At 43.6% G+C, this 16735-nt stretch overlaps 1 protein-coding gene across 2 annotated transcripts in view; it reads left to right on the top strand.

Moving 5' to 3' along the window:
• LOC119449672 (cytochrome P450 3A8-like) overlaps window positions 1-16735 on the top strand; it is a 33279-nt gene that overhangs the window by 8171 nt on the left and 8373 nt on the right. For both annotated transcript variants that reach the window (XM_037712894.2, XM_049665363.1), the window contains exons 2-9: window positions 1971-2067; window positions 2639-2691; window positions 2834-2930; window positions 3155-3280; window positions 4822-5059; window positions 11831-11961; window positions 12438-12525; window positions 16637-16706. In XM_037712894.2, coding sequence (XP_037568822.1) covers window positions 1971-2067; window positions 2639-2691; window positions 2834-2930; window positions 3155-3280; window positions 4822-5059; window positions 11831-11961; window positions 12438-12525; window positions 16637-16706 — 900 coding nt within the window. The remainder of the gene's footprint in view (window positions 1-1970; window positions 2068-2638; window positions 2692-2833; window positions 2931-3154; window positions 3281-4821; window positions 5060-11830; window positions 11962-12437; window positions 12526-16636; window positions 16707-16735) is intronic.

Here is a 16735-nt window from a genome sequence, read left to right as displayed (position 1 = left end):
CTTAGCTCCTACCGACCTCCCGCAAAGTGCCTGGAATGAGGCAAATAATATTTAGCATAAAAAAAAGCCGCAGGGGTTGAATACCTTAACTGAAGCAAGAGTATACGATACCGTGAGCCCGGCACCAGTGCGGATGTCGTTTATCAGCGCCTTTATATGGGTACACGTTGGTGCCAGAGCACGCGTGACCGTAACCGCACCATTCTACGCAGAACGCTTATCTTTCTACGGACATCTGTCGCCTGTCCACTTCTGCTACAAGTTGTGCGGAGGTGACTTCGAACTCTGTCCTTTTTGTTTAGTTGGCCTTCCGATAATTTAACTCAAAAGGCTGTTCTGTGATAAAATTTGTGCTGTGACAAGAAACCTAAACTGGAAGTCTTCACTATGTCTCTCTGCGATTTATTATTATTATTATTTTTTTTGCTTTTCAACAGTCGCCACTCTATGTGATTGAGAGAGTTCCAACAGCTTAGTCTTTCACGAACTCCGCTCCCTGGCTGCTTGACTCCGAAAGGCTGAGCTTCAATTCAATGCCAGTTCCACACAGCTGTCCTAGAATTCATTTCAACTACAGGACTAGATTCTGGTTTGTAGTGCTCCAATTCTGTGTTCTTAGATATAATGCATTGACTTAGGTTTCATTTTCGAAAGGAGACGTTGGCTATTTTGGAAGACTGAATCCGGTTTGTTGGTCTTACTTGGTGATATTAAGGAAGATTGACGCCGAAACAGAATAACGTTAAAATCGCGTGTTTACACTGCATTCATATGAAAGTCGCCTACGTGAATTGCTTCTTGCACAAACTGTCATTGATGTGTCCACCAAAGTGCAACGAGTACAATGTGTGGGATGACATGAATCAAATTTTATGCGGCTGCACGCGCTTTGTGACCTCAAAGGCAACTATAAGATCTTCTCTGCACTTACGAGGCAGCATCATATATATAGAGCTTCACCATGTAATAGGACCTTGAAGCGACACTGGTAGTGCTTTGCGCGCTACGAAGACGCTCATAGCTTTTTTCAGAGACATTGGCCCCGACGATCACATGTTACTGTGTGCGCATGTGCATATTTATGAATGTGTACTACGTTTGAATGCACGATTTCATGTTACCTTCATCATCCGGAATAACATGCTGGGCGTTTGGCCAGGCAAACATCTCCAGTGTGCATTGAATAATGCTTCTTTTCTCTCTGTCTTCTCTCTAAGAAAACAGAGGTTATCAAAATGTTTGCCTCTGCTCTTTTACTTGATAAGAGAGAATACAGTAGGAAGGCTAAACAAGCTCTTCCTTACACAAAATACTGAATTGTGGCTGACGCGTCAGTTACAGTAAAATGTGAACTTAAGTCTTCTTAAGGGGAGCAATGTCAGATAAGTATTTGTGATAAGTTGTGGTGTATAAAAATGTAGTAGTTTAAAGTGGTGCTTCTTATGTTCTGTATTGTTCTTAACCGTTTGTTCGGACTTTCCCATAATGTTAGCACACAGAGAACTTCTACACGAAAGGCCAAAGACTGTAAAGTGCTCTATCTGTGTTCGAACACCACTTAAACGTTCATTGACCCCTCTGTAGTGGTAGCTTATCTTGAGTATCACTTTATATAGTTTTTTTGTAGAACAGAGGTACATGAAGAAGTCGGGGCATTTCATACCTCAATTTCTCCACAGCTGTTAATTAATTACAGGACCGAACATTTGGTCAGCGCAAAGCTATAGCCAATTCACGAGAAGACCACTGGTTGTCTATGTTGACTTTCGCTAATAGTTATCATTGACTTGAAGAAGATAGTATGTGAACGTGGATACTTAGGGACAGAGCGGAAAAACTGGACAAGACCAGACTATAGTCTGGTCGAGGCCTGTTTTTTTCACGTTGTCTCGAACGATTCACGTAAACAAGTATTAATAAGCTCAGTTAAGAACTCTTCTACAATTTACGTTGCATTTCTTTTTTCTCAGATGGCGTCGGTGGCACTTCTCTTATTTCGAGAGGATTGGAATTCCCGGGCCTAAGCCCAACTTTATCTGGGGAAATCTCAAGGAATACCACTCAATGGTAAGATCAACGAGTAATTCGACGAATTCCGGTCATGTGTCATCTTCAGGTTTTCAAAAGAGTGGTCACAAGGAAGGAGTTGGAATTAAGAAGTTGACTGAGAGTCGACTTCATTTACAACTGAAAAATCTGAGAAAAAAAAAAAACGAACAAGTGTTCCAGGACACAAAAAAGAGGGATAACTTTAGTTTTACACTCATGGCGACATTGTATGCAGAGAAATGTTCTATTGCAGGGAACGACCAATGCAATTGACCACTACGAAACCCTCTTTCCCTCCTCAATCACACACGCACACACACGCGCACATACGCACACACAAACACACGCGCACATACACGCACACACAAGAACACGCGCGCACACACGCACACACTCATGTTAATGGACAATTAACGACGAAGAGAGTACTGAATGGAGGCCTACTAGTGCTTCCGGAAATAGTATTGAGTATGGAATTATCAATTAAACCCGCGTATAGGAGATGCCAGCCTTCACTTGTTTTCAGAATGTATGCGTTTTTTTTCCGAGTGGCTGTTCCTAATTCAATATTCGACTTATATTCCAACAGGAAATCTACAAAGTAATTGGAAAATGGCTTGACCAATACGGGGACATCTTTGGGTAAGTTTCTGAGGAAGTTATTCTCGAACAATGGGTGTCTCACTATGCGGGAGGTAGCTTTGCTATATTTAGGCAAATGACAGAGCGTCAAAGCAGCTTGTGCACGCAACCTTACGGAAACCAATGCAATTTCACTGTGCAGGTTCTACAACGGTGACGCACCTTTTGTCGTAACCAGAGACATAAACTTCGTCGAGTACATCTTTGTGCGCAACTTTCAGAACTTCGTTGATCGAGGCGTGAGTATTTGCCAAGGTGGTTTCGCACTTTCCCTATGCGTTTGTCTTTTTATTTTTGTCGATGTGGCGTGTCACTAAATATTCATATTTTGGGCTTCACTTTTAAGCATCTAAGCAGCCTAACCGACCAGCAGACTGGTAGTTGTACATAATTGACTGAATGGTTTTGTTAGGATGATTGCTTGGACGCTTACAGTACCGCCCCGGGTGTTTTTTTTTTTCAGCTTACTATGATGACTGACCAAATGCACCCCCAGTTGAAGAAGTCCATCATGCACGTCGGAGGGCTTCCCTGGAAAAGTATTCGGTCATCTGTGGCCTACGGTCTAAGCGCCAGCAAGATGAAACAGGTGAACACCTAACTCACGGTGAACGCTTCTCTTTTATGGTTTGTTTCAAAGCAGAATTTGCAGCAGCCTTAGCTACGTGTGCGCTGTCTACAATGTCATTACTATTAAAGCGCAAGCATTCACACAAACATGTTTTATTATTTTCTTACAGCTGCTGCTATTAGAAAGAAAGTGACGTACGATGGTAGACAGAGAGGTTAACAGAAAATGAGGCAGGGAAGTTAACCATGGGTTTGCCTGTCCACAGAGATAACCGAAAGAATAATGACGTTTACAGCCGCATTGAGTTTGCTACCAATGAAAATTAAAGAAGAGACAGGAAATCATTAAGAAGCAATAAAGGGGGAGCACAGCAGGTTTTAAGTGACTCGTTGCATGAAAGAATAAACAAGGTTGTGTGTTGTGTGCATTATGAATTTCTACACAGAAAATCAGCGGGAGCTTGACTATGTAGCACCGTGGGACGCTGGCGATTGGTATAGGCAAAAAAAATAACATAAAAAAGGCAATAGGAAGGCTTATGCGCAGGCTGAGAGCACGGTTGTTGATCATGGCACTGCTTTCGAGCGCTCATGAAGTACAGTGCATGACAGTCAGTCTTTCGTAGTGAATTAGGAGCTATGCTGACTTGCGGTGGTGCATCAAATAAGAAATAAAGAACAGGTATAGCCTTACCATAGCGGACCGACTATCCCAGAAGCGAAGCCATATTACGCCTAGGGCATGGCAAGCATATTTCAACAACAAAGAGAATCCTTATAGAATCAAGAAAATTTATTCGCTAGCTCTTTAATAAAGCAAACATTGCAAGTCATGTGGGTTGGTAATTGAAAGTATGTTCAATAGGCCGTTGGGGCACACAAAGTACGAAGGTCATGTGCACCTATGAGAGACATTTTTCTCAGCACATCCATGGCGTAGTCGCAAGATGCGAGGAATAGATTTGGTGACAATTCAGAATAAGTTAATACGGCTTAGATGGCGAATATTGTATTTAAGCTGAAGGAGGGAGACAATACAATGTGCGGACGTTCAAGTTTCATCTGAAGGCTAACGTACTCATAAAACAGTCCTTAACAAACAAAGTATCGCTGTTGATCATACGAAGTCATGTTGGTGGATTGTTGCAGCCTTTATTGACACACGCGGCTGTACTTCGCTGATGACGTACGTTTCAAGTGCGCTCGATCAGAGTAGTGCGTTGCGAATGAGCATTGAGTGAAATGCTTGGGTGGTAATTCAATTCCATGAAAATAAACACAAGGCGGCATTTTAAACCAAACAATAAAATTTGAAGAAGTCAAAGCGTGTTGGTGGTTACGGAAGCCTGGTATATGCGGCTAGATAAGTATAGAGGTGCAAGTTGCCGCTTGCAATCCGTCTCCTTTATCGCGGCAAGACAAATAAAAGTACAGTAACCGAGATATGTCCTTATCTTAAATTTTGTAACACGAAGCCATTTGAAGCACGATGAAACAAGAGTATGCCATCCTCGATAATTAGTGAATGCATCACCTATTCCCGCCGTCGAAACCCTTTAGATGGTGCCACACCTCGAAGAAGATGCGAATATCTTCATTAGGTCTCTCGAAAGGCACGCGGATACCGGAGAAGAGCTGCAGATGCTTCGCAAGTTAGAGGAACTCTCCATGGACTACGTAGCCCGAGGATCGTTCGGCATCGACGAGCGCTTTCAAGGGAAGCCTGACCACCCGCTTATGGCCGTCGCCAAGGCTACCCTAAGGGGTGTCATGAAGGGTCCTTGTCACATGATCGCGCGTGAGTAACCTTCGAATTTTACGCAAGTATTAACTGTTCTTCAATTTAGTTTTTCCTTCCCAGGTCAAATTGAACTTTATTGACCCATGCCAAACGTGTTAATTAGTAAAGGAACAATATGCAGTAGAAAGTCCGAAACTAAAAGTCATTCGGGGGATCTCCTAAAAAAAAACACCATGAGGTCAAGTGGTGCTACCAGTAGCGTGAATTTTTCAGGTTCCAAATCCAGGTTTCATTCCAAATAAAGACCATGCATAATGCTGCATATCTTGGGTGGCATGAGAAGAACCGGTTCATTAAGCATGACATGACCAATGTCTGATATGCACTTTTCAAGAGTAGGTGAAGTTCTTCAAAAACTATGTTCAAAGGAAGTGACGCGACTTCATTTGCATTTATGTACGTGACGCCGTTGTGAGGGACATTTGCGCGAATAGGCAAGGCGCAATTGCGCGATGGTCTTTACACGCCCTTTGCGTCTAATTGGCGTGTAAGCGTCAAGGGGTAATTTGCTCACTCAAAATTATTTGTTTGGCTAGGTCTCCAGCGACCAGCCAGCCTGGCAAAGCGTATTTTTTCTCAGCGATGACTGTTAAGAAGGACGCTTTAGCCCAGATCCTCCTATCTAAATACGTGGGAAAGGAGAAATAGTTTTTCTGGACAACCACTGCAACTAATTTGATGTAAGTTTCTTACACTTAAGAGAAATTTAAAATTTTGGGACTGTAGAAGGCGAATGTTTTATTTAAGGCATCAATTTCGCGATAAATATTCCTGCAAATTGCAAAATTTAGAAAAGCGAAACTATCAAGCTTATAACTCTCTGGCTCCCTGATTGAAAACTGTATGAACTTCTGTAAAATGCATTTAATAAAACACTTATAGCGGACAAAACTTACGCATTATACACCGCTGTGAAATATATTACTCATTTGTTATAGGGACGCTTGCAAAACCATTGTAAACACTATAACAAGTCCACGTAAGCTGAAAAATTATACACATACTTTGTCCGCTTTAGATGCTCAAATAGATGCAGTTTACAAAGCTGCGATACGTGTTTTTGGTGCAGGGTTACGAATGTGTAAACTTCGCGTGTCTATTTTTTTTTCAAATCTAGCAATTTTCGACATTGTAAAACGACTTCCGGCACTACATCAAAATTCTGCTTCTTACAGTCACCAGAATTCCGCTTTATCTGTCAAATCCAGCGCATTTTATTAAAATCGGTCCAGGGATTATCTCAAAAAAGCGCTTCTGCGTTTCATATGTATTTGAATAGGCGTAATCGGAGTCGGGCCCGAGCTAAACTTTCCTCTTAAGTGTGCTCCACCCAGATTTTGTAGCACCGTTGTCAGGTGTCCCGATGCTTATCACCATCATGCATTTTTTGCATGAAAAATCCCCCAAAAAATTACTATATTTTTAAATGCGTAAGCATTTCAATATCTACACGACGAGGAAACCAGTCCGTCAGTTATGTAAGACGAATCACTACTAAATAAACTAATGTATAATAAAACAGAATAGATTCGAAAGACAGTGGTGAGTTTCGAGCCTACGACAACACGCTCAGCAGCTGAATGTCCTACCCACTGGGCTAAACACACACTTTTCTTGTCGTACATGGTATTTATTGCATCATTCATATGCGAGAAACGTACTATACGTGAGAGACGTGCACGCACTAGGCAACACATCTCGTATTCATGGCCTAGAAAGCACCTATAAATCACGCTGCGCCCGCCATGCAGCACACAAAAATTACAAGTAGTTTTGAACTTAATGCAGTGACAACGACAAGCAACTTATCAAGAGGTGGTACCAGTCCGGTTGAAACATTGTCATACATGTTCTTCAAGTGACCAGTCATTGGAGCATACTGATATTTCGACGAAACAATGGGTTCAGCGTTTCTGTCCAACATGCGGGTTTTCCGTAAGCTATGTAGTCAAATTAAGAAAAATATATCAAATGACACATCTTCTCCGTGGGGTTACAATCAAGTATCGCATGGTATGCTGATTCAAAATCAAGTCTTTCTTAGGAGTCCTTTGAAGCACATCCCAAAATGATATTCCCTTTAACACTTCAGAATCAATGCTCTATATTTTCGGGTACATCGCAATGGCGACAATTCACAGCAGGTACAAACAAGCCTGTTTTTGTGCAACGAAGTTTTCACCGGTAGCGTTTCACAGTGTAATTTAAAGGAAAAAAGTTTTTGTATGTACATAAGGATTAAGGCACATTGCGGACTCATTGAAGTATGTCATGCTTAGGCAGACTGGAGAATGCAGAACGGTAAAGGGGAGTTGGGAAAATCACTAATATCAAATGTTTATGCAGTTGTTTTCTGGACGCTGTGTAAAGATATTCAGGTAGAAAACCGAACCACGAGGAATTGCACAGCGAAATAGTCTTCATACATAAAACCCCACAAACAAGGTCGTTATGAATATTGAGATTAAACTACCATGTTGGGTAAAGCTTTGAATACGTTTACTTGTATGAATGATCGTAGTATTGGGTGTAAAATCTATCTAAAAGAGAAGAAACGACAAATAATCTGTTGCACAAATAGATACACCATAGCAAGTACAGCAGCACATACGGGACCAAGTTCTATCACTGACTGAAAATTTTGGTATGGCTTCTAGGGTTCAGATAAATTGGCCAAAAAGCTGACGTTCCCTGGTTTGGTTTATGTCTCGAGATGTACATCGACTCACTATAGGCTGGTACAGAATGGACAACCGTACCACCTAAATAAATCGGTGTTCCCCTTGATGCGCATAAACTTACTGCACATTTCTGGCGAGAACGTGTACCGGCACTTCAAAGCCATGCGCCATTCAATATCAGCGCCATCTCAACATCAATGCCATTTCACTTCCACGCCATTTGGTAGGGCGGCGGCTTCTAACTTGTTGCGAGCTACAAAAATATTTTCTGTACTGCAGATATTTCATCGTGCCCGGACTTACATGCAACGTTTTCATAGAATATTCGCTACTTTTGTGTGGTCTTCTACGTGTGAGCCTACGGGGCTTTACACCCACGCGGTACAAGCTGCAGCTTTATAGTGCCTTGTTTCTCGGTTTCGCAAGGTACAGCCTTCCTGTGCTAGGCAACACCTGCAAAACAAACCTGCGTGCACTCCAGGAATTACAAGCTCAAGCCCTGTGGACGTGTTTCGGTCTTCCGAAGTGTGCGCATGCAGCACACTGTACAGCATACAGTGTGCGCATATAGAGCGAGATCATACAATATCAACGTACTCGTAGATAGTTACCGACGCTCTCAGGGCGAATATTCGGTACATTGCCTGGCTATTTTCTCACCATCTTGCTTCTTTACCTGCAGAAATGCCACACACAAGTTTCAGTCATATAATGGCTTCCAATCGGACATCATTGCCGTCGAACTCCATGTCTGCATTAAGACCATCCTTACCTTTATGGTGCCTGCACAAACATGGAATGCGCCTCACCATCCCAGGAATCACGAAGAAAGCTATCATGCCGTCGTTTGTTCTGAAACCGGCCGCATTAGGACTTTTATATGAGGTGCACAGTGGATGGCTCAGTCACACCTACAAGTTCAGCTGCCGCGGCGGTGATTGCAGCAAGATCCGTCAAAATACAGCTAAAAACGTCATCATGTATATACCATCGACAGCTGCTGAGCTGGTAGCCCTCCGTGCGGCTCTTCATTTCATTCAGAAGGAATTGCCCCATCCATGGTCAATCTTCTGTGATTCCAAGGCAGCCCTCCAGAGTTCACTCTCAGCACTGCGTCATGTATCACATGAGCAGCTCGTCGCAGAGATCAGTCAAGGCCACTGCCGAGTAGTTGGCGAAGGACACGATATAATATATAAATGGTTGCCTAGTAACTGTGGTATAGATGGCAATGATCAGTTGCGTACGCAGCTGCCCGATCTTCCAATGACAGCGTCAACTGCGCTGCCATTCCTCTTTCGAGAGCCGATGCATCGAAAAACTTTCCGCGCTTGCACGTAACCTAAAATTGGTTCAATGGAATTCATCCGACTTTACAAGTGCGCGCCTTCATACCCTGGATCATAATTTACAGCTCCGTATTCTGCATGACCTTCTAAGACGTGACTGCACACTTCAAGTCCGTCTATGGCTTGGAGGAGCATTTTTAAATGCCTACTCCTTTCTGATCGGAATGGCCAATAGCCCACTTTGTGACTTGCGCATCTTCTTTGCGAGTGCCCTCGTTTCAACTCGAAGGAGTAGCACTCTAAGCCACGCTAGACCAAGTGGACAAGGGCCCACTCACGGAAAACAACATTCTTGGAAACTGGCCTACACGAACATCAGCGCGAGCCGCTATGAAAGTACTGCTGTGCTATTTCAGAGACACCGGACTGTGTGACAAGCTGTGACTGTGCACTGTGGGACGTAGAATGTAATAGTGGAAAGTTGACAGTGTGCAACAATATGTAACGCATTCGCGGACTTTATTTCTTTTTCTTTTCGTATTCTGTTTCTCTCATCTCTCGCATTCCTTTTCCCCTACTTCGGTACACGGTAGCCAACCGGAAATATTCTCTGGTTAACGTCCCTGTCTTACCTTTGCCTTTTCCTCTCTTTCTCTCTAGCAGAAGGTGAATATATTTGAACCACATCAATGTGTTGTACCTGCGGTACAAAACAAATGTCAAAGGAGAACAATTTCTATGAAGGCTTTCTCTTTTTTTTTTCTGGGGTTTTACGTGGAATAAAAGCCATCTGATGTTGGAATAAAAGCTGTTGGAATAAAAGCCATCTCTAGGACCACGTGTAGAGCCGACTTGGAGCATTGTGGACATTACGCGAAATTCTGATTTCACGAAAATTTAATGCTGAAGACGCCACATCCCCGAAGCGTTTTGGTGGTCGCGGTATGCGCCTTCCGTTGGCCGATGCCTGAGAGCTCATGCGCTTCGCGTCGCGCTACAGATAATCAGTCAATGAGTTGATAAGGATCATAAGAAGTGATAAGCGGTTATATGGGTCTCATCACGGTTGATAATGGTTCGACGCGGATGGATAAGGTGCTAAAGAGCGGTAAGGACTTATAATGGTCGGATCAATTCTGATAAGGTTAATAAGCCCCGATAAGGGTTGATAAGGGTCGTATCAAGTCAGATAAGGTTTATAAGCACCCACAAGATTTCATAAGGCTCGGATCAAGTTTGATAAGGGTTGATAAGGATCAAGTTGATCGTGATAAGGTGGATAACAATCGATAAGAGTTGATGATGGTCGGATCTTGTCCGATAAGGGTTGATAATGGTTTATACTGGTCGGGTCAAGTTTTATAAGGTTGATAATGACACCGGGCTGCGTGGAGATGAGAAAGTGGCACAATGTTTACGCATACTTAGGCAACTCCGGTGGATTTTCTGGCGTATTTTTATTTTTTTTGGATGCCTTAATTTCGAGTCTGCAGCGTGTCATCCATCGTGTCGTCGTCGTTACCATTACCGCCGTACCATTGACGGCTGTTATCGTAGTTGTCCATGTGCCGTAATCTTTATGCTGCTGCATTGTTAGTGACGTTGATGTTGATTCCTTTATAAATACCCGTAAAGCGATTGCGAAAGCAGAAACAAAGAAATACGTACAAGTAAACTTTCGTATCTGGTATGATTCTTTCGTATCGGGTTATGAATTACAATATTTTCGAAACGCTTTTTTTCCCCTCCGCTGTGATGTGGTGACATATGCGCGCCCAATGAGAGTGTTTGAAGCAGGCCCGTGCTTCTGAGGCCTCGTGGTCGACGTTTTGAACAGAATCTTGAAAACAGAAGAGAAGTCTATGCCGAATTATTCGATTAATTGTTTGTTTATTAATGCAGAGAAAAATAGAGAGGAAGACAGATACAGTAGACGTAGAGAAGAGAAATTTATGTGGCCTCGGGCACCGTACCAGCCTCGCGAGTAGCTAAACTATCCCGCAGCTAAACAATGGTAAATAATGTATGCTGTGGCAAATGGGGTGTTGACTGGGAGTGGATGGCATTAGGCATGACAGGAAGGGGGCTTGTAAGATAGACATCAAAAGAGAGAGGGAGTTCTGGCGACCTGTGGCTCTACTTTTTTGGCGGACATCAGACAACGCGCTGACATGCACGTACTATTTACATAAATACAGCATCCTTGCATACCGCACAAAAGCGGTGTGAGTGGCAAACCCTGGAAAAGTTGATCATACATTGGTCAAGTTGGTCAAGTTGCATTTGCATCCTGCGAGGGTGAGACGAAAAGGAGTTCCTCCTTGAAAGAATAATCAGGGTTCTTTCAGAATACACGGCGGATTTGGTGTGATGGCACAAGCGACAGGAAGAGTAGACAAAACCAGCACTGGTTATGCCTACTCTTCCTCTTCTTTCTGTGTGCCTTGAATCCACTATGCATTCTTAGACGACGCACGAACTAGCCTGCTTTTCTGTGGTAATTTCTACGTCAGTTGGCAGATCTTTCCCGGCTTCTCGCAGGCTAATGGCAAATTAGCGGGCAAACCTTCGTTCCCATGAATGGATGGGAGGTAGCTATTATCTCTGAAGACAGGCATAGTCGAATATCGAGGTGTATCATGCTGTGGCAACATGCAGAGAAAATCTCACTGACTGCGCGTCGACGTAGATACGATGCACTATATCAATGACACAATATAAATTTTGCACTGAGGAACTTGAATAGGCCTGACCCTTCTCCGACGTGTAGTTTCCTTACCCCATTTTTTCTCTTTTAGAGTGCACGACAGCGTTCGGTCCACTCATGAAGCCGTTCTACTGGGTTACGCTTCTCCTTGGCGAATATACATTTGAGAACTTTAATGAACAAACAGCCAAGGTCATTCAGCTGAGAAAAAGTGACCCCTCGGTGAGTGTAATTTCTTGCATCCGTGAATAAGAAACGCGAACTGGAGGTTGAAGTAATAATGTTGCATACACGTACACTGTTGCACATCATTTTAAACTGTTGACAAATACACCATTGGAAACGTTGCTCAATTTAACGTTGGTATACAGTATGCCGAGCGCAGCCTGTTTGGCCATTTCTGAATTTGAAAATAATGCTATGTCGGCATATTAAGCTTCTATCAACAAAAACAAATCATGACTTCAACGAAAAGTTCGAACATGATTACCTATGACTGGTGAGTTATCAGATTATCAGAGCCAATTACTCCATAATACAACGGAAAAAGTATGAACTCCGCAACGGTAATCTTCAAGAAAGGCTTATACTGCGGCTTTGACCAAAATGTCCGAATCAAGCTCGCCAAGCGAAGACAGTGATCCTGATCGGTTTGCCTTGTCGGAAATGACATATTTTATGTTTGTATCCTGCTGCAGGCGCGAAAACCTGACATCCTGCAAAATCTCCTCGACGCGGAGTACATCGAGGCTGAAGAGGAGCGTGGCGATAACAAAGCTTCAACTGGTAACCTTTCAGATTCATTTCGTTGTGACAGTTGTTCCATTTTTTTTTTTTTTTGCAGTTGCAGGCAACGTGCCACATAAGCACCGGACAAGCATGCGGAGGACATGTGCGCCGTATACGACTGTGCCTCGTGGCGCTCATATCACGTGCGCCGTAGGAGAAGGAGAGGATTGGCAAAGATTTGCCGGTTTTCTACCCCACCTGTGGCGCGCGGGCTGCATGAGCGGCAGGCTGGGCGTTGTACTCAGCCCGGGGGCTTATACGCGGCACATGTTCGCGCATGCTTGCCCAGCGTTTATGTGGCACGTGCCAAGCAAAGCGAGTAACTGAATATACCAAGAATGCGGCTATAATAGTAAAATAATAGAATAGAGTACAAATAGACGAAAATGTTTGCTTCAAGTTAGAAGTCGCAAACAAGATGCTGTGTGTAAGTGGTGGATAATACAACTTCCCTCAACCGCACAGCGTAAATACTGGCAGAACGAGAATAGTCAGCTCGACTTTAGCGATTCTCCGAATGACATTACTGGAACACGTAATTGAAGACGGCTATGGCGCAAGGACTATGGACGCTTTTCTTTTAGCACTGTCGTTGAAAAGAAAAGTGTACAATGATTGCATTGTGCCGGTGCAAACATTTGGGGCAGAAACTTGGACGTTAACAAAGAAGCTCGAGAACAAGGACGGAACAAAGAGCGATGGAAAGAAATATGTTAGGCCTAACGTTAAGAGACAGGAAGAGAGCGGTGTGTGTCAGAGAGCAAATGGGGATAGTCGATATTCTAATTGAGATTAAGATAAAAAAAATGGAGCTTGGCAGGCCATGTAATGCGTAGGATTCATAACCGGTGGACCATCAGTTACAGAATGGGTAACAAGAGAAGGAAAGTGCAATCGAGGACGGCAGAAAACTAGGTTGAGTGATAAAGTTAGGAAACTTGCAGGCGCAAGTTGGAATAAGCTAGCGCAAGACAGGGGTATTTGGAGATCGCAGGGAGAGGCCTTCGTCTTGCAGTGGACATAAAAATAGGCAGATGATGTAGATGAGGATGGTGCATGGAAATGCACTTAGTCACTTACCAAAGCAATGTTAAAAGTGACGACTAATATTCCTCACTGAAGACCACACAGCACTAACCAGAACCATTACGTTACGTATAACTTTATTAATAGTAGGTTTCAGGAAAGGAACAACAATAACCATGCTATTAACGAGAACCGCAAATTTACAGTAGCAAGAAATAAAACATACTTATTCAGTCCACCCCAAACTATGGTAGAGAAAAATTTAGAACACAAGCCAACAGATTTCTAACCCGTATTCCAGCAACGAATTTTTTGAGATATTGAAGGACTCGGCGCCCTAACCTTGTAGTCTTAGAGCATTTCCCCGTAAAGAGGGCATTTTCGGTTCCTGTGCAACGTTTTCATCGCCCTCGTTTATGGTATGGTATGGTATGGTGTGGTATGGTATGCCTTCTTTGATGGCGCACACCCACTGGGGGGGGGGGGGGATGTTGGCCAAGATTTGGATGGTATTAGGAGAAATCTGTTTATACTAAAATTGGTAAAGTTGTCACGAGGAAATGAACGAAATAACACATGAAGCATTTAAGAAAATCTCCTTGAAGCATATTTGCTCAGCCGCCCTCGTGTTTTACACCTAACTACCTCTGTGCGCCGTCGTAGTTAATCGCGCAACCCCATAATGCTCTATAATTGCCAATTATAAATATAGAAATACACTTTTAACAATTTATTGTAAGCGTTTGTGCAGTCTCCTGCGCATGTTTGCAAAGTATCAGTGATAAATATTGATCCGTTTCCAAACGAAAGGCACTTTATTTATACTTTATTTGACTGCTGGAAGAAACCTGACAGAATCCAGCGTCACTTTGAAATTTTTGCAATGTGCTCTCAATATTATTCCAATTGCAGAAAATCTAGCGCCTATTTCAAAAATTCAATGAAGTTCTCAAGTTTTACGTGCCAAAGCTACAATATTATTGTGAGGCACGCCGTAGTGGGAGACTCCTAAGTAATTTTGACCGCCTAGCTAGGGTTCTTAACGGTACACGGGGGTTTCAGCACCTCGCCACCATGGAAATGCGGCCGCCGCGGCCAGGATTCGAGCCCATGCCCTAGGGCTTAGAAGCGCAACACCAAAGCTATGTCACCACGACGAGTAAGCGCCTATTTAAAAAACTGCACACTTTATTCCTAAAGAAGTTAATATGTGTATGATGCTTTCCCAAAGCAACAAATCGAGAAAAATTAACCGTTCACAAAACGGTACTTGTATATACGACAAGTAATCCGCAAGTCATTCTTCGCCGGGTACGTAGCCACTCCAACGTCGAAGGAAACAATATGAAACACGCTCTATCTTGCACCAACATCATGAGACATCCTCCCCAGTGGACAGACGCACTTATTTTGGTATTATGCTGATAGTACTTCACATTAAAATCTCTAGCTAACAACTTTCCGGTGGAAAGAGAAAATCCGAGGCAAAGACATGAATTCGGGGGTTTCAGGTGCAAAAACCACGATCTGATTATGAGGCACGCCGTAGTAGAGGACTCGGGAATAATTTGGACGACCTGGGTTTCTTTAACGTGCACCTAAATCTAAGTGCACGGGTGTTTTCGCATTTCGCTCCCATCGAAATGCGGCCGCCGTGGCCGTCGATTTGATCCCGCGACCTCGTGCTTAGCAGCCCAACACCATAGCCGCTGAAACTAAAGTGCTATCAATTAGAGGAAGGCTACTTACAGAAGAGCGCTACAATATCTTCTTATGTCCACAACGTCGCCCACTTTCATTTCCCATTATGTTTCCACATTCCATTTAGTCATAACAAATGATTTCTTCTATGCTTTCTCCGGCTTGTCTGTTTTCTTTGCATGTCTGTAACTAAAAAAAATCGTGCAGAACTTATCTACGATGACCACCGAAAAACTTGAACAGCCGAAATGCGTCATGTATGAGGCGTGTACCGACGCCGGGCAGCTCTGTCTCGCTGCCTTCTGGACACGCAGCGCATTCTGGCTGCGCCACAGTGACGTCCACTGAGACGCAGTAGCACCGACGCAGTGGGCCAAGTTAGCGTCAAAGGGTTTCATTGTAGAGCACGCCACATGCCCAGTTACACGAACGGCCCACACGTTTAGGCTCCACTATCTTCGCGATCGGCCCACATTTTTGGTGGTATAGCTAGACACCTGAGAATAAAATACCGATCGGACAATGCCAAGAATGCAATTCTCATTGAAAATTGAGCCCCTTGAATCCCCTTACTTATGACTGTAGCATAAAAAAAGGCCTTGGCAGCCTTGATGCCAAGAGGTAGCATACCAGGATTTACTGACAAGTGGCCTGCTCCTGAGCTAACGTACACCCGTGAGCAAGAGTGTACGGACCACAAGGTAGCCGAAAAGTTTGAATTTCTTCGTAATGGACATGCGTGAACTGAAATTCACGAGTACGCTGGAAAGATTGCAATGCCAAGTTTGGACTGCAGTCCTCAATTTCAAGTTGCACTCGCAGGCAGTTGAAAAAAATCGCCTTTATCGCTCAATCCCTGGTCCGTATACCTTTGCTCACGGGTGTACAATGCGACGTCTGTGGCTAAAGGAATGTTCAACCTACGCTGCCATGGCCACGAGCGGCACTGGCTAACGCTCCCAGAACTAACATTGTCCGCACACATCAAACCAAGTGGACAGAGGGATGGCCGCCGCGGTAACTTAATTAGTCATGTACCGCAAGCATAATGCGAAGGATGTGGGTAGGGCTCCCACCTACGATTGCGATTGCGCTCAGGTGACGTGTGTTGTTTTTCTCGCCCAACTCCTGTCCCTCCGTCGCTTTGAGCAACAGTGTTAATCACGTATGACTAGTTGTCGCTTCGCCTACTTTCATTTCCCCTTTCTCTATGATTTTTACATTTCATTTCAACACATCATTTCCTCTGTGCTTTACCTGATTTCATTTTCTCCTTTCCTCATATGACTGCAACTAACAAATGTTCTTGCCGCTTCTTCTGCTTACATATTTACGCTTCAAAAATATTACATGTGAAACTTTTTTTCTTGCTGTCTTCCAGGAAGCATTAGGAGCAGAGCTCTAACCAATGAAGAAGTCATAACCACTGCTACAGTACTTTTCATTGCCGGGTAAGAACCAAAAGCACGTTAATTGCCAC

This window comes from Dermacentor silvarum, chromosome 4, assembly GCF_013339745.2.
Source record: "Dermacentor silvarum isolate Dsil-2018 chromosome 4, BIME_Dsil_1.4, whole genome shotgun sequence".
Classification (NCBI taxonomy): Eukaryota; Metazoa; Arthropoda; class Arachnida; order Ixodida; family Ixodidae; genus Dermacentor; species Dermacentor silvarum.
This window is presented reverse-complemented; position numbering and strand designations above follow the sequence as displayed.